The following is an 18,712-nucleotide window of genomic DNA, read 5'->3' as shown; positions in this document are numbered from 1 at the left end:
AAATGAGTAGACAGGTATAAAAATCGATCATCCAAAAATGAACGACGCTTCGCGAAAACCCCTAAGCCTTTTTGTCCCTCCTCAAGCGCCGTACAAGACAACCAAAAACGTGCTATGTTGTGACTGAATGAGACGTCGGTTCCTTTCAAACACTCTGAACACACACACACACACACACACACACTCACTAAGGTGGACATGCTGCATCGTTTTGTGAAGAACACACCACTCTTCTCACTTTAAAGAAGCACACAGCAGCGTAGTTCACTGAGCTCAGGCGGGCTTTGTATCGGTGCTGTGACGGGGTCATCTGAGGGAACATGTCCGCCAACGACGCGAGGAAGCGGGGCAAGAAGCGGTACGCGGCCGGGCACCACCACAGCAAGCGGTGGAAGGGCTCCCGGGAGCTGGAGGTGGGCATGCAGGGGATCCTCATCACATGCAACATGAACGAGAGGAAGTGCACGGCGGAGGCCTTCAACCTGCTCAACGAGTACGCGGACCAGCTCTGTGGGCCCGAGAAGGTGAGTGCACAACACCTGAGTACCTGCAGACTCCTGGGTCCTGTTCCTGGGTCACTGTGCACACTGTAGTGGGAGAGTGCAGAATACATTGCATTTTTTTTTAATTGTGTATATATATATATTTGTTTTTTTAGTTGCACATTTGTTTTGTGTACTTGCATAGGGGTAGAAGGAGCAAAAGGTCACCATTGTGCACATCCACATGTGAACAGGTTTTAATTAAAGTGGTTTCTTTTTCCATAAAACACACTAAATGTCTCTCTGTGTTGAACCAGAAATGAGTGAAATCTGAAAAATCTAAACAAATACAGTACCAGTCAAAAGTTTGGACACACCTTCTCATTCAACTACTTTGAAGAATCTAAAATATAAAACATATTCTGGTTTGTTGAGCATTTGTTTGTTTACCACATAATTCCATATGTGTTCCTTCATAGTTTGGATGTCTTCAATATTAATCTACAATGTAGAAAAAAATTAAAATAAAGAAAAACCATTGAATGAGAAGGTGTGTCCAAACTTTTGACTGGTACTGTATCTTTAAATTTCATATGTATAACACATATGAAATATTATATTTTTCTAGGAAATGTTGAACTCAGTAGTGACAATTGAGAATGCAGGAAGATAGGACATAAAAACACATTCACACTTGGATGAAGGTAATGAATATACAGTACCAGTCAAAAGTTTGGACACACCTTCTCATTCAACTACTTTGAAGAATTTAAAATATAAAACATATTCTGGTTTGTTGAGCATTTGTTTGTTTACCACATAATTCCATATGTGTTCCTTCATAGTTTGGATGTCTTCAATATTAATCTACAATGTAGAAAAAAATAAAAAAATAAATAAAGAAAAACCATTGAATGAGAAGGTGTGTCCAAACTTGTGACTGGTACTGTATGTTTAGAACTAGTCAAACAGTTTGGGTAATTGATTACTTTCAACCAAAATCAAGCCGGTTCCAGCTTATAAGATTTGAGGAATTGCTTGTTTGACATCATTTTAAATTTAATATTTTTGTCTTTTGGACAGGTTATTTTATTTAAAAAAATATATATTTTTTTTGACATTTTACAGACAAAAGTAATTGAAGTTGCAGATGTATAATGGTATTATTAACACGCCTTCCTCATGATCACAGTTGCAGGATACCAACGGGAGCAGCAGTGAAGAGGAGGAGGCTGAAGAAGATGTCGATGTAGCGCTGAAGAAGGAGGTGGCTCAGCTGAAAGCATCCGGAGCTAAACAGGAGAGGCGCTTCCAGGCTTTGGACAGCGGAGCAAACAATGTCATCTTCATCAAGACTAAAAATCTGGGTACGTCATTTTTAATTCACGTGTATTTTTTATTTATTTATCTATTTAATTTGTCCAGCATTATTGTGACCACGATATTTTTTTTCCTTCCTCGCATAGAGTCTGACAAGCTGGTTCATCACATCCTGTCTGATCTCCACACCACCAAGAAGAAAAAGTCACGCGTGATCCTTCGGATGCTTCCGGTGAGAAGCTAAAGTTTTACTACTGTCAGCCCAACTGTGATTATGATACGTGTGGTTTAACAGCTGCAGTAGAGAAAGACGTTTATAGGTCATTAAAATGAGGTGCAGCCAGTTGTTTAATCCCTTACATGACAATCAAAATGACTGTTAAAGTATATATCAAGACTAGTTTGCGCCGCCGTGTCTTTATCCTTGTTTTCTGCTCATCCAGGTAACCGGAACGTGCAAGGCCTTCCAGGAAGACATGGTGAAGTACCTGACTACTTTCCTGGAGCCGTGGTTCAAAACCCCAAACTGTGGCACCTACCAGATCGCCTTCAAGGCCCGAAACAGCAGCCACAACAAGAGAGACGAAGTCATCAAATCAATCGCAGGTAGAGTAGGACTCTAGATGAATTTGCTGTTCGATCATTTTTTTCTGATGAAAAGTGAATTTTGAGTCATCCCTTTTTATTTTTTACCATGTCAGGTCTCGTGGGGAAGCTGAACCCGAAGAACAAAGTCGACCTGACCAACCCAGAGCTGACAATCATCGTGGAGGTCATCAAGGCGGTGTGCTGCCTCAGCGTGGTTAAAGACTATGCTCTGTATAGAAAGTACAATGTCCAGGAAGTAGTCAAAGAGGACACACCAAAGCCCGACGTGACCACAGCGAGAACGGATACGAACACAGCCGAGGAGAAGGAAGCACAAGATGGAGAGGAGACGACCAAAGAGGAGACGAAGAAAGGAGACGAAGACAATGGCAACAATGTTCCAGAGGACAACAAGGGGGCTGATGAGGATAAAGGGGACGGGGAGTGAAAACTAGTATTTGGAAAAGTCAGATTTTAAATTTCTAAAAAGAAAAAAAAAAACATCATCTTATGTTGCATTATATTGTAGTGCTTTTGTTTTTAAATGAATGGTTCAAAACAAACAAAAAAATCTGTTTCTTTTTCTCAACTGAATCCACAACTCCACGAAGGTCAAAGAGAATCCAAATTTAATTTAATATCTTTTTTTTTAATACTACTACGATATCTATGATACGTTGGTGCAAACTTCATTGAGATGTCCGTTTTTTAAATAAAAGCGATTTTTGAATTAACTGTACATGTCGCCATTTAGCAGCATAACTGCCATCAGATCAGTTTTTTAAATGCTGAATTTGATGTTTTTTATTTCAATGTCATTTAAAATAAAAGGGTTTTTGTTCTGATGTGTCACATTTAGTAACTCTGTTTTTAAACTGTTATTTCCTGAAGCAGTCCCTGAATTAAAGTTACGTGTGTTTGAATACTTTTTCAAAATATCCTTATTTTATAGTACATATGTTTCAGTGATTTAAATGACTTATTACTTATTGGGGGAGTAGATGAGGAGAATTAAATGTAAAAACTACAACATTATGTAATAATTACTTTGTTTTTACACACTATATTCTTTTACATCATGTAGTCAAATGTCCTGTTTGACTTTTCATTATTAACCACTTCTGTCATTGAGCTTGCAGTTCTTCTCTTCACCACATGATGGAGTTATTCCCTCATTTTCAGTGTGACAGTCACATAACAGTGGTTATTGCTCCTGGATGAATCATTTAATCCAAATCTTTGAAACAAACTACTAATTTTCTTTGCTACATTGCAATCTTGTTTATATGTCTGCTTTAAATCATTTTCTTAATGTCTTTCAACTGTTTGTAATAATGAACAATATAGGCTTTTATATCGATGTGAAACACAAAATAGGACAGACGTGGTGGTAATTTGTCTTAAAAATGTAACTTTAATCAAAAAGACCACAGACGAACCATGGGTCTGTGGTATAAGCAGGTAGAAGAGTTTATTGTCTATGCTAAATGTGTGTTTTTAATGATTTATTTAGCAAAAAACAAAACAGGCAAGCAACAAACAAAAGAAAAAAGAAATGATGCCCATAGCTGCCTATTCTGCTCTGGTGAATAATTATAGCCCACCCTGGTGCATTCTGGTCTTATACCTGTCTACTCATTTATTCATAACCATAGGAGCCCACAGTGTTAATCAGTTCATTAAAAAAACAAATAACTAAATACACTAAACAATACAAATAATTCAACTAAACACATAACTAACAAAAGGAAAAGCTATATAAATATATCAAAAATCCAATCTACTTAAACATAACATAATAATTAAACAATACTAATTATGAATAAAATAACTAAATACAAACAATAAATAAACAGCATCTACAGGTGTAGTGGATTTACATGCATTTGACAGCTGGAAGATGATAGTATAGTTTTATCGGTTAGCATCTTAACATGCTGTTTAGCAAGGACAGCTGAGGATGATGGGAATGTCTTTAGTTTTGCAGGTGATTGGTCATAAAACTCAAGTAATGGATAAGTTTAAATGATTGTGAATCTAGATAATAAAGTCAGGTGATCACCAACATTTTTACAATTCACCCTGAAGGTAACATGCATGTCAGTGCCACGTTTCATAGGAATCCATCCAGTAGTTGTTGAGACATTTCACCCAAAGCCAAAAATGTCAACCTTGTGGTGACACTAGAGGAAAAGTCGGCGGATCACCAAAGTCAGTAGGATTCATCCTCTGGGGAACATGAACGTATGGACAAAATGTCATGGTTTTCTATCCAATAATTATTGAGAGCTGCTTTCTTTTTTTCTTTTCTTTTTTTGTGTTTGCACATGTCTTACATTGTGCCTCTTTCAATGTTTGCTTGTATTTCGATATCATTTTTGGGTGTCTCATCTGCGTCCGCAGAGTCTTTTTTGCAAAGGTCATGAACCTCTGAGGGTTTTGTCTTCTGAAGGTATTACCAGGAGAACTTAGCTTTGTTTCCACATTTGTCTGCAGACGCATCAAAACTAAATTTAGGAGATCCTTCAAAATGGTTGCCAAAACAAAAGTGGTGCATTGTAACTGCAGCACTGCACAGCTCTCTGTCTCTGTCACGTACACTAAACAAACACATGCATTAACGGAATTGGGAATTTTTCCCTCCGCTCATTACACTTTAGCTGAACTGTTGCTGTGACCCGTCGGTCGTTATCTCCACCACATTCTGCTAAAACTCACAAATTGCATTCTTGCTGGCTCTCAGGTGAGCCTAATCAGCGTGACCTGCTGACAAGCTTATAGCTCCAACACAAGCAGAGGAAAGGATCGGATGTTTTCTGCCTGCTCGTGTGTTATTAGTACAATGCCAATTAGACGGTGTGACTAGCCTACATAATGGCTGACGTGCTGTGATGCCTCATAATGATATCACAGTGGCGGCATCGCAATGATATGCTCTGCTGTCAGGTGAAATCGTATGCAGAATATATTATAAAAGCATCATTTCCTACGGAGGCCAAGACAATTTTTACGATTGCTGAATAGTTTAAAAAATAAAAAATAAAAAAAAAAGTACAACAATTGGAAGTTATTGAAATGTTTTATTCAATTATTCAAAAGGGATTTGGTAGAATCAGTGTTGACAGTTTTGGAATGTTTACCGTCTAATCAAAATCAAGAGAGTATTTACAGCACTAGCCGCTTGGTGTTGTCTACAGGAGAGAAAATAGCCTCTGATGTTTTAATTGCCCCCGAGGCCATTTCTAATTAAACCTCAGTTGGCACTAAAGCCCCACTTTCCAGCCAAATAGGCAAACAGACACGTACGCGCTCTGCTCCGCCGCCGAGGACTGTACGCTCCTCGTTCAGGTTTAAATGTCACAGGCCTGTGAAACAATCGCATCCACGGGCGCATGTGCACTCGGTCCCCGGGGTCAGGATTAGCATCCATTGGTGTGGCACCATATCTGACCTTTATGAGTGGCTAAGTAGTACTCTCCAGGGTCTCATTTGTCTCACTTTACCCGAACAATGGCCTCAGCTTCCCCCCCCCACCCCCCCTCACAACTGTACCCTCCTCTCTCACAGTGCAGAGTGAGCATGCCGAGGCTCTATATTGTTGAGCTTCAGGGATTTTCAAGGACTCCAGGTCTACTTTCACTTTCTCATATGGATGGATTAAATAACCGTTAAAGCTCCTTGAAAATAAGTTTTAAGCATCGCATTATAACCTTCCATATTTAATGCTTAATCCGTGAATAATAATAAATGATAAAGTTCGAGAAAAAAGAAGAATTTGTATTTTATTTAGAGTTTTTCACTGCTTCATTAGAACTGTTCCCCATACTGACATCACCTTTTCTAACAGAGCCCCTCCCACTGCAAACCAGTGGACAGACAAAAATGCAAATACAGAAGTCTATCATGTGAAATAACTTAAATTGTTTCAACTTTTGCAGAATATAGTTTATGAAGGACACCATTGATCATAAAAGCTGATGGAGAGATTGTTCTTCCTTTTATTGCCTATTGGTTAGGCAGCTTGTGTCTTTTTACACCAGTATATTGCTCTTAAAACCCATTAATAAAAATAGTGATTTTTCTGTCTGAACAAATTAAACTAGTAACAATAATTGCACACATTGTTTTGAAAGAAGGCATTAAAGCGAGATTGGGATTTTGGATAGATTAAATAACAAACAGTAGGTGTCTTCTTGGCATAATGTTGGCCAACCCCTGCCAACATTACGTGACCAAATTGCGTTTGTGAGAATGATAGTCTGAATATTTTTTTGAATATTTTTTATATTATGTCTAGCAAAATGAAATATAATTTACAATTGATGTTACAGAGCTGTCCGCCATTGTGTGATGCACAACGCCGTCAGGACCGCATTGCATTGTGGGATATTTGATGCAGGTGTAGTTTCCAGTGTTTGCATGATGTTATATTTCACAGGAAATAGTATTAAATTGCATACTATTCTATGTATGAAGTCCATGTTTCAAACTATGGTTTTGGACAAAAAAAATTCACATTGTTTAAGCATACTGTATAGCATGTTAGAATGGAATTTTGGATGCAGCCAAAGATTAGAGAGAAGTCAGTAAAAAAAATCGTAGTAGCAGAACTTTTCTTTTGTCCTGCGACATTATGCATGTTGCAGATTTACTGTACATTGCGACATCTCCAGAGGTCCCAACCCCCTAGGTTGGAAACATATTTATATGGTGTATTAATATTTCCACATTTAACTAGTTACAACCGCACATTACCTTTCCAACGTGACCCCATCACATCAGCACTAGTTTTATAAAGGACCTTTTCAAGGAAGACATTTTGTCATATTACAGTATGAAATGAATCATGGCTGAATTCCATGTAGCTGCTTCAGTTTCAGGGTCCTGGTTATGTGCGTATTGTCTTACTTTCACGCTGTCATGGTTTAGTGGGACACTTAAACAGAACAGAGCCATTGTTAATGTTATTAGTAAAACCTGTTTTACCTACAATGACAAAATAATATCAGAATGAATTTGCATTTAGTTACATGTTATATATAATATAACTTCCTAACAGTGATGAATAAAAAAGGGAATGGTATCAAACCCTCTATTATCTATGTCTGCATCTGTCCCAAGCACTGCAAATGTATGTCTCAAAAATCATGAGGACTTACAACAAACACAGCTGCATTCGCTTGTGGCAATTCGCAAAGTTGTCACATAAGACCAATGTGGTGTTTGTTTGATTACAAATTATGGCCTAAAAAAAATTACCACCGATTATGAGCTTTGTCATAATGGCATTCTTTTTTCCTGAGCTGTTGTATAGGGAGGCGTTTCTGTTATTTTGTCCATCCCTAGGTGTCAGTTTGTAGCTTTCCAGATGCTTTCTCCTTTGTCACACACACATGCATAGTCAATAGATGCACACACACACCAATGATTTCTTTATTTATTTATATCTATTGTTGCAATTGGAATATGGTTTGGAGGACATCTATTTCTCTGAGAGATGTTGTGTGTGTGTGTGTGTGTGTGTGTGTGTGTGTGTGTGTGTGTGTGTGTGTGTGTGTGTGTGTGTGTGTGTGTGTGTGTGTGTGTGTGTGTGTGTGTGTGTATGTGTGTGGCAACCAGCTATGTGAATGGGGTTCAATAATGAGAAATGCTTATCAAGCCTCTACAGCCTGTCAGCTCGCCGGTATTAGCCGTTACCCCAACAATCCTACAGGTAGGCCAAGAGTGCTCGTATTGACTCCAGACATTCCCATTCGTCCCCGCAGAAAAGGAGCAATCAGCAGACGGATTTAGCTGATGAGGATTATGGGAAGTAATTTGTGGAGGAAATAAGTGGGCAATTTTTTAAGGGGTCTATTAATGTTGTGAAATTTGTTTTCTTAATACCTGGGCTGGAGATGCTGTTTGAATTTTAAATCACTGTTTATGTGATTGGAACGTGGACAAGAGGAGGAGAGCTTGTTTTTTTAGGTTTTTTTTAGGAGAGAACAGTATGTCGGGCTGAAGAGAAGGAGGCAGAGAAAGGAGAGGGCATAAGTGAACAACACATTTAGGAGCAAGGAATAACTTATTCCCTTCCACACACACACACACACACACACACACACACACACACACACACACACACACACACACACACACACACACACACACACACACACAAACACACACACACACACACTCTCATCAGCGGTATAATCCTTGCTGAGGGTGCTTTCCATATCACTGGGTGGCTTTTGCTGCAGAGAGACGCGTTTTAGCATAATGCTAACAAGAACCTTGACAATTAGTTAGACAGCAGAGGGGACGTGGGGGCAGAGAGGCGGCAGGGTGAGCAGAGCAAAGACGGGCATGAAAAGCTGGGGGAAAATAGAAGAACAGGAGGCTGTAGAGAGGAGGTGGAACTGGGACATCAGCTGTGTGACTATCAAACAGCTTTAATTACTTTTTCTTTCATTTAACTTTCTAATGATCAGTGCTGAGAGGGTCTGGATCAAAGTCCCATTTCACTAATGCGACTTGTATGAATTTGCCCTTAGAGGTACTGAACACACAGGAAGAACTCAGCATCTGAATTGCACCAGGACTCTTAAAATGTAATTGAAGCCTTGATAGTTTAGCATTTAACACAGCCAACATACACTCAGTGACTTTTTTATTGGCTACACAGATACAATCAAATACAAAAGCCCTGCCATGAATGTGCATTTTTTGGTGAGATTGTTGAAAATGTGTAAATTCAATTCAATCTTAATTCTTTCCATATACCTACATGAGAATATAATGTTATATATAACATAAACTATATTTACATTTACACATTTCCTAAAATGTCTGCCAGAACTAACAATGATAGACATCTTTGTGGACTGCATTAAATTGTAAAGGTGAACCCAATACAGTGGCCTTTAGTTTAGTCTACAATGTATTACTCTCAGGTAAACACTGCTGGCTACGATGCGAGTGCATCTTCAGTCACTTCCTCAGCTTTTCATATTAATGCATCAGAAACTGGAAGGTAAAACTGCTGTATGTTTTTAAAATCCTCTCAAGCATGTGCAGGAAATGTTAAAGGTTGATTACACAGTAAAAGATGATTAATTCAGTATACGTTATTTGGGCGTCCTTTATGAAGGTTAAAGGACACACAAACACTTCTGCATGTCAAAGTTTCTTAGAGCAAGACACTGAACCCAGCTATATATATATATATATATATATATATATATATATATATATATATATATATGCTATAAAATGTACCATATACCCTTTAATTCAGCTGCAGTGTTACTGTGAGGTTGGGTTTAAATAGGTAAAAAAGCAAAAGTAATGAGTATATTTTTATATTATTTAATTCCAGCAACAACAATGCTGTTATGAGAGTATGTCTTACTTTACATGACAAAGATTTTTGCCTTTGCCTAAATGTTAAGTTTGAACTGCACTCCATATTTTAGTCAAAATTGAGTTAGACTTCATGACATTGGTTTTACTATACTAAAAAATGATTATGCTCTAGGATATGAAAGAAATCTGCGTAAACAGAATGTAACCTTTACAATAACTACAAAATAAAGCTTTAAGCAAAACGACAGAGGGAGTTAGCTAACAAGAAAGCTGAAACAACATAGCTATATAAATTTGAACTGACATCTTAGTATTTCAGTTTTTCCAATCCACAAAACTAAATCTAGCTAATGAAGCTAATGAAGAAAAAGAAAACGGCTAAACAAGCTTGGCTAAAAGATAACTAGCCTAGCTTAGCCGGTAGCAGTAACTGCCTTCTTAACTTTTGACTATAGGACTATTCATGTGATGTGATGTGTTTTGAGTTGGGGTAAAATATGAATTCATGCATTTCAATCCCTAAAATGCATAAAACAACACCTTATTGTAACTTTTCTATCTGTTAGACAATTTGTCTGCCAACCTAAGAGTTAAGAAAAGTTGATTTGCTTTATTCTCTTTGCCGTTACATGAAAGTTTTGTCAAATGCTGCCCATTTTGTTGCTAATTATGTGTGTTTTTCAGGGGGAAGATCTCACTGGATCGGATAACAGCTGCCGCAGAGGATTGAGAGTGTGACAGTGAAACATGTATATGTGATTTTCAGGCGGATGACAGACAGACAGAAGGGCTCCTCAAGAGGACATACAACTTTAACAGGATTGGAAATGGTACCGACCAGCTGTAAGAGGTAAGAGAGAAAGAGCAGGGGATGAGAGTCAAAGTGGGAGGAAGGAGGGGGTGGGCGACTCAAGGAGGGGTGTTGCTCGATCCGTTTGAGAAGGAATTAACTGTCATTTAGCCACAAAGTTGACCAAAGGACACATTTGGGTTTGTTGCAACAGCTTGAAGAGATGTATAAGGAAGGCGGAAAAAAAGAAAAGAGAATGGTGGAGGAAAAGAGCGAGCTTTGGGATGAATGAAGCCGTTAAACACATCATCAAACGCTACAGGCACAGCAGGGGGCCTCGGGATACGACCGTCTGAGAGATGGGTGGTGGTGTGGGGTGTGTGTGCGCATGTCTGTGTATAGTTTTGTATTGGCCAAGTAAACCATGCATCTGCTGGGAGAGGAGAACAGTGGATGCGGGGGAGCTTTGGGTGGTGGTGGTGGTGGTGGTGGTGGTGGTGGTGGGGGGGTTACAGGACTCTTTACGCTCCATATTTACACCCCTTTTCAAACGCACAGACCGACAGATACACAGTCCTGCCCAGAGGTTTCTTTGATGCTCGTCGATACCGCTGCGTGATGATGTCATACGGCAGAGAGCAAGGGAGGGAGGCAAGATCAAAGGAGGGAGAGGGAGGGATGAAGACGCAGGAGAGGATATCCAAGACAACAACGGGACAAAGATGGCGACGGCTTCTGCAATGGGACGTCCACTGGCGTCCAGACCTCCGGATCACCAGGAGGAACCCCGTCCGCCGAGCAGGTGCATCCACTGCCCTTATTCTAACGGGATGACCACCAGCATGACATACTGGAACCACCAAGCCAACCTCAGCCTCCACCACCGCCGGGCTAGCACGGTAAGCTTTTCCGTCTACCTTAGCTTCTCCTCCCGCTGCCGTTAAACCATCAAACCCTCAACGCCCTCCGACGTCTGGTTACCATCACTCCATCCCGAGTGTTTATCATGAGTTGCCATTCTTCATAATAACACATTTTCTACCCATTTTCTTTCTTTTTTCTCGGCCTCCTTTCATCATGGGTCTTTTGGCCGTTAATATAGGCCTCTCTTTGCCATCAAAGGCAGCACATCAATTGCCTTGACTCCCAAGTGTATGTGTGAGGGTGAAAGAGAGAAAGGGAGAGTGGCGAAAAAAAGAAGAACACCATGTATCAAAGATCAAGGCACGCTTTCATGCCTGATTTTGGCCCTGGTTGGGTTTTGCTTTCCATCATCTTTCCATCCTCCCTTTTTCTCCCCGTTCTATGGCGGCAGACGCTCTCCGAAACCCAATCGACGTTTCATCCCAAAACCTGCAGCGGCCCGAAATCCACATTCGCAAAAAAAATGAAATCAGACGCTTTTGTGTGGAAAATAGAAGCAAAAGACTTATTTTTTTTACGTTTTTTTTCTTTGAGAATATTCGGTAGCTTGAAGGCTACAGGGCCAGAGCTCTGCCCCGATGATGACAATACGTGAAACAATATTTGAATAAGCAGCAGGAGGGCAGGCAGCTAATCCACTGTGGCTAATCCAGTATTGGTGCAGGCCATATTGGTAGCTGGAGTATTCAGCCCCATCACAATACACATCAGCAGGACGCCATGGCAGATATACTGACACTCTTACTACAGGCATGGCTGGGAAAAGGCCAGCAGATGGATGGATGGGTGGATGGAAGGATGGAGGGATGATATAGAGATACGGGAATGGAAAATATACGGATGGAAACCCTTGATATCGATACTTTATTTCACATATTATCTATTGCTTTGGTGTATCTTAATTAGTGTATTTTAAGAAAAAGAAAATCTGAGGGAGTTGTAGGATTAAGACAAAAATGAAGGCGATGGACATAAGCTTCAACTCTCAATGTCCCTCAAAGCTCTGTGACGGTGTCTACATTTATAGTAAACATGAAAACAAACAGACTTGAAACATCGGAATCTCACTCTATGTCTAAATCAACAAAAGGATCCACTGTTCTAGATTCTCCTAATCCTTTGTTTTGTAGCCGCCATTGGAGCCACGCAAAAAAAAATATACTTGTCTCCAATTAATTATCTTAAAGAGCAGAGGTCTGTTCCTCTTTCAAGAGGTATATAATGAAGATTTCACTCTCCGTGAGCATCTAAATGGGTCTTTGTGCCGGGAGGCCCCCAAGAGATAAGCCTGTTTCTGACAGGCCTCCGTACAGACGCCCAAATCTGCTGTGGCAGCTGGAACAAAGGGACCCCTGAGCTGGACCAACACACTGACAAAAAGCTCCGTCTCAGTAGTATAAGGGGGCTGGCTCAATTTAAGAATTAATAATCCAATTTTATCTTCACTGGAAATGGTTGTTTTCATCACATACTTGACAATATTTAAAGAGTAATTTGTTGGGGCTCTTTGTTGTTTTATTGAGACTGTGCAAATAGTTCAAACTAGCAAGTAAGGGTCATCAAGCAATAGATATGGATCCTTCATGTGTCGTTGACATTATAATTAATCAGTATAAGTTGCAATGAATGGATGAATGGATGGATGATAGATATATTTATAGACAGACAGACAGACAGACAGACAGACAGACAGACAGACAGATAGACAGACAGACAGACAGATAGATAGATAGATAGATAGATAGATAGATAGATAGACAGACAGACAGACAGACAGACAGACAGACAGACAGACAGACAGACAGACAGACAGACAGACAGACAGACAGACAGACAGACAGACAGACAGACAGACAGACAGACAGACAGACAGACAGACAGACAGACAGACAGATAGATAGATAGATAGATAGATAGATAGATAGATAGATAGATAGATAGATAGATAGATAGATAGATAGATATAGATAGATAGATAGATAGATAGATAGATAGATAGATAGATAGATAGATTTGTTTAAGGTTTTATTTAATGTCATTAAATGTAATTTTATATGACGATAGAAATATATATGCTGTGATATTATACATTCTCTGGGAATACTGTTAAGAAACCAAATCATTCTTGAATATTCCAGGTAATTAATTACATGCATTGATGCAAAGATTATTTAAAAGTCCAATGTTGCCATTAAACCATCCTAGTTATTGATTTGCAACATGCCCGCAAAACTTTTGAAGTGTCACAGAAAGAAAAGCATAAGCGGAAATAATAAGATTAATGATGGCTGAATTCCATTTAGCTGCCTCAGTTTCAGCCTCCTGGTGTTGTGCGTGCTGGCTCACTGTCACACATTCATGGTTTTACTGGGACATTTGAATTGAAAGGATCCATCGTTAATGTCATTTTTTTCCTACTATGACAGCTCAGTGTGTCGTAATGCTGTGAGAAAGTACAATACAACCAGAGATATTAAAAGGATTAACAAGCCTGGTACAAATATTCTCAGTAATGCTGCAATCCCAGGAAAAATGTACATCAGTATTCATTAAAATCCAATTTAACAAATACTGAATTTAAAGGTTTTGAATGTGACTGCTGTTCATTTTAAAGTTCAGCTCTAACTCAAAAGAAGGGTAGTCATACTTTAATGATCTACTCATTTAAATAACTTTAGTAAGTCTTGCATAATGTTGCGATGTAACCTGACTTAATACCACAACGTGGTTTGTACGCATTAAATAAGAGATATAACGTTTTAATTAGTGATATTTAGATGTGCTGATAGCTGGATTTTGTTACTTTTATTTGGACAGACACGGTCTAGCAGGTTTACTGTTTCCAGCCTTTATGCTAAGCTAAGATAACGGTGGTATGAGTGGCATCTACTTTCTCTTTAAAAAAGAATAGTTCAGATTATTTAAAGTGGGTTTTGTATGACATACTTATCCATAGTCAAGTGTATAACCTACAGTAGATGAGGGTTGGCAGTTCAGAGAAGCAGACACGAGTACAAGCACCGGAGCAAAGCATGTGGACTACGGCAGCGGCAAAACCTATTTTAGACACCTAAAAGAGACGCCTCCCTAAAAAAATCAATGTCACTTTAAATGTACGCTACATTTAGAATACTTTCCAGCAGTACACCGCACAGAGAGGAAATTCAATCTTCACTGTATTTGTCAAAGGAGTCCTGTGGCTTTAAAGAGGGCTTAGATATGTTTCACTTTTACTTCCCATCCACATCTGACAGCAAAAGAAAGCGAGGAAATTATTCGGAAAGTAGCGTACACTTAAAGCATTATTGATTTTTTTTTTTTTTTTTTTAGCAGAGCCTTTCTTTAATGGTCTAAAATATGTTATGTTGCTGTCCCCATCCACATCAGTACATTTTTTCGCTCCCATGCCGATACTTCTCTCTGTTTCACCAAACTGGGGGCTTCCAACTGTAATCTACTCTAGGTAATACATTGACTATGTATAAGTATCTCACAAAACCCTACTTTAAAAAATCTGAACTATCCCTTTAACTTTTTGCAAGAAACCAAATGAACGTACTTCAACACATCACCGAGCTCTGTTAGATTCGAACATACAGAAAGAGGAAGAGTGGAGCATATAGCCAGGTGTATTATTGACCCCCCCGTGTGATGACCTTTCTTCAGCTAAGAGCTCAGACCTCTACTATTTCTCACACACACACACACACACACACACACACACACACACACACACACACACACACACACACACACACACACACACACACACACACACACACACACACACACACATACATAGTCGAGATTCATTATAGATTCATAAGTATCAACATGCCCCCAACCCTTCCTCACCAAGACATCATAAAGGTCAAGTTCATCTTCCTCAATATTCTCTCTGTGTCGCCCTTCTCTCTCTCCTCATTGTCTCTGGGGGCACTGCAGCAACCACAACAACACCAGCCTGTTGCAGCAGGAGTGTGTGTGTGTGTGTGTGTGTGTGTGTGTGTGTGTGTGTGTGTGTGTGTGTGTGTGTGTGTGTGTGTGTGTGTGTGTGTGTGTGTGTGTTTTGTTGACTGTTATACAAGCCAAAGTGATATGAATACATTTCCATAATGAAGCGTGTTTAGCTCAGCATGTAAAGTCTGCTGCCAATCAAACGCACTATGAAAATATTTCAACGCCATTTTTTCGGCTCAACTGAACAATGTCACACTGGTCGAATGTTCAAAGACATTTAAATAGTTTTAGGCTAAAACGACGGGTAGGCAATGCTGATAAAATCAAATATTTCCAACCGAAAACCTCAGTATCTGCATGCAAAATCATCAATATGTGACAATATTCTTAGAGGAATACTGGTGATTTCAGAAGATATTTATAACGATGTAATTTTATATTAATATACTATGGATATGAGCAAACATATAGAGGCAACAGAACACATTTTAAGCTATATCATGTTATTAAAAAGACCAAAACCACGGAAAATATTCTTATTTCCCCTTATGAAAACTGCATTTCTATTGTTGTTCTTCGATTGAACGTATGGTTTTCTCTGATTTCTATTGTTACAGAAATGTGGAAATGTGTCTGCGTTTGATTTATAAATGCTGTTTTTTTCCCTGCTCCCCAGGTTCAGATCACTATGGAAGAACTGTCCATCCAGGAGTGGACGGAGATGAGGACGGGTGTCTGGACCTCGGCTGAGCCCCCTGACCCTGACTTCTCCTCATGGGACAGCTAGCGTGAGCGGCATACAGGAGGCACGGTAAACGACTTTGGTAACCTCTGCACATCATGGTGTGATCAAGAGGTCTTCTTAATTCATATTTAAAAGAGAAAATTACCTCTAAAACGTATTCTTGTAAGTTTTTTTATTTTGTATAATATTATACAACTCAATTTTAAGTCTTGAAACTGAAGAAGGTTGGCTTTTAACTTGTGCTGTACTTACTTGTGATGCTATTAGCAATTTTTGCTATGAAATCTGTGTTTTATTACATTTTTTATTTGTAATTTATTAGTATCATAATTTAGGGCAAACAGCTACATTCATAATATTTAAGCATTGTTATTAGCTGAGATTCAAAGTTCATTCTTGACCTTGGAAACAGTAAATCCCACCTTATGCTGAGACAGTGAACAGACATGACATCTGCAAAATTCATCTTCTGATGAAGATGTTATGATTAAAAGCTCCACAACAGGTACTAAATGTACCTTTTAGTGAAATTATTTTCTCAATGTTAATTCTTTTTTTATATAAATTTCCTGATAGCCCGTTTTTATAGTAAGACTTTGTTTAAAAAAAGCTTATTTATGACATGATAAGCACATTTTACATGTTCATCCCACGTAGGAGAGACCTTTTCACACGATGAAATCCAGTAGTGGAGTCCTCTGATATTTCACTTAATTAAAATTATAAATACAATGGTCTAAAAATACACCATTAAAAGTAAATTAAAAATGTTACTTGCATAAAAGTACATATATTATTATCAGAAAACGTACTTAAAGTAAAAAATACTCATTATGCAGGATGGGTTCTCTCAAAGTGAAATAATTTCATAGAATAATATTAGTTTTTTTTGTCACTAACATGTGCATTTAGATGTTGTAGTTAATCAATGTGTGATTAGTAGTACTGTGGAGATTAGAAACACAGCACTGCTGAATCATAACAAATAAACATACATATGTGGTGGATTATAAGTATAAACTATATCACAAAATGGTAATACTCAAGTGAAATACAAGTATATCAAAATTGTACTTAAGGACAGTACATTTACTTACATTCTGTGACGTAAGCATGACGTATTCACAGGTAATGTCACATGTGATGTGATGAGTTCTCTCTTCAGTCAAATATTCAAAATGTGAATTTTGAACATTTTTTTGGTGTAAGGGGTATTAATCTATTGGTAAAATATTAACTGTGGTCTAATCTCTTTCACTCTCTCTCTCTCTCTCTCTCCCTCCCTCTCTCTCTCTCTCTCTCACTCACACACACACACACACACACACACACACACACACACGGACCGGTTGCAGCCCGGTGCTCCTGACTGACTGACAGCCCGACGGAGGCGACTGACAAGCGGGGATGCTCAGGAGGCTGCGGCCGCTCTTCCAGTGGAGGAGGGCTCCGTGAACTAATCACCTGTCCAGAGGTAAGACAAATGTCTCAGTGTTTCTCACCGAAAATATGGGATGTCCTCAGATTAGTCTCTCATGTATTGTCATTGAGCAGTGTGTGATGTAGATCCATACCTGGTCATGCTGTCTGTGGTGATGTTTCTGTGTCTAGTGTTTTTTTATCAGTTTCAATTCATTCTGCAGTTTAATTTACCTTAATAGCAACATGTGGTACAAACAACTTATTATAAACCCTGTAATATACTAATTAGAGTCCATTAGGGGTTGCGTTTGTAATGCAATTCACTTTGAGTTGCGAAATTGTGTAATGACGTCTTGTTGTCGGCAGGGGCGCTGTTTCACTACCCTGATATAGAACTGCGACAGATAGAACCGTTATTACCTCTAAAATGATCAATGAACACAATGTCAGTGATGGAAAGCAACTTAAATGTATTTACTTACTGTGCTTAAGTACAATTTGAGGTACTTTATTTGGCTATCTTAATCTTATGCTCTGCTGTGCTTCTACTCCACATTTTGGAGGCAAATTGTAGCCTTTTCTCCACTACATTTATCTGACATCTTATATATGCATATGTACTTAAGTGACATTTCATATGCAACATTTTTTACTTGTAATGGATTAGTTTTTTTTATAATGGAATGGGTACTTTTACCCAAGTAAATGATTTAAGTACTTCTTCCACCAATTTGCACGGTATAACTATCGTCAATGAAACACAGAGTAGACGCTTGTTTTAGGAATGGGCCTCAGAACAAAAATCAATAGATCATTGTATGTAGCACATACTGTATTTACCCAATACTCAGTCTGTCATCAAGCTGTCATAGTGCCCCCATGGGGATCAATAAAGGAATATAATAATAATAAGTAAGTAAGAAAAATAAAAATCCACAATAACTAATGAGCACTTTTTAATGCACATTTTTCTGGTTGCACTAATGCACTTTTCCTCAAGTTGAATACAGGACTGTTGCTGTTATTGCAGTCTTTGTGCATAGTGGTTAATTTTACAGGTAGCTTTTAATAATAATAATAACTTTATTTATAGAGCACCTTTTTAAAAACAAGGTTTACAAAGTGCTTCGA

At 38.7% G+C, this 18,712-nt stretch overlaps 1 protein-coding gene across 1 annotated transcript; it reads left to right on the top strand.

Moving 5' to 3' along the window:
- The first annotated feature begins 67 nt into the window (after nucleotides 1–67).
- Nucleotides 68–3,287, top strand: thumpd1 (THUMP domain containing 1). Its single transcript, XM_054603941.1, has 5 exons — nucleotides 68–524; nucleotides 1,675–1,849; nucleotides 1,949–2,034; nucleotides 2,246–2,408; nucleotides 2,504–3,287. Exons 1-5 carry the CDS (start codon nucleotides 321–323, stop codon nucleotides 2,836–2,838), a joined length of 963 nt encoding a protein of 320 aa, XP_054459916.1. The 5' UTR covers nucleotides 68–320; the 3' UTR covers nucleotides 2,839–3,287.
- The last annotated feature ends 15,425 nt before the right edge of the window (nucleotides 3,288–18,712 follow it).

The sequence above is a fragment of the Anoplopoma fimbria genome, chromosome 9 (genome assembly GCF_027596085.1).
Source record: "Anoplopoma fimbria isolate UVic2021 breed Golden Eagle Sablefish chromosome 9, Afim_UVic_2022, whole genome shotgun sequence".
Taxonomy (NCBI): Eukaryota; Metazoa; Chordata; class Actinopteri; order Perciformes; family Anoplopomatidae; genus Anoplopoma; species Anoplopoma fimbria.
This window is presented reverse-complemented; position numbering and strand designations above follow the sequence as displayed.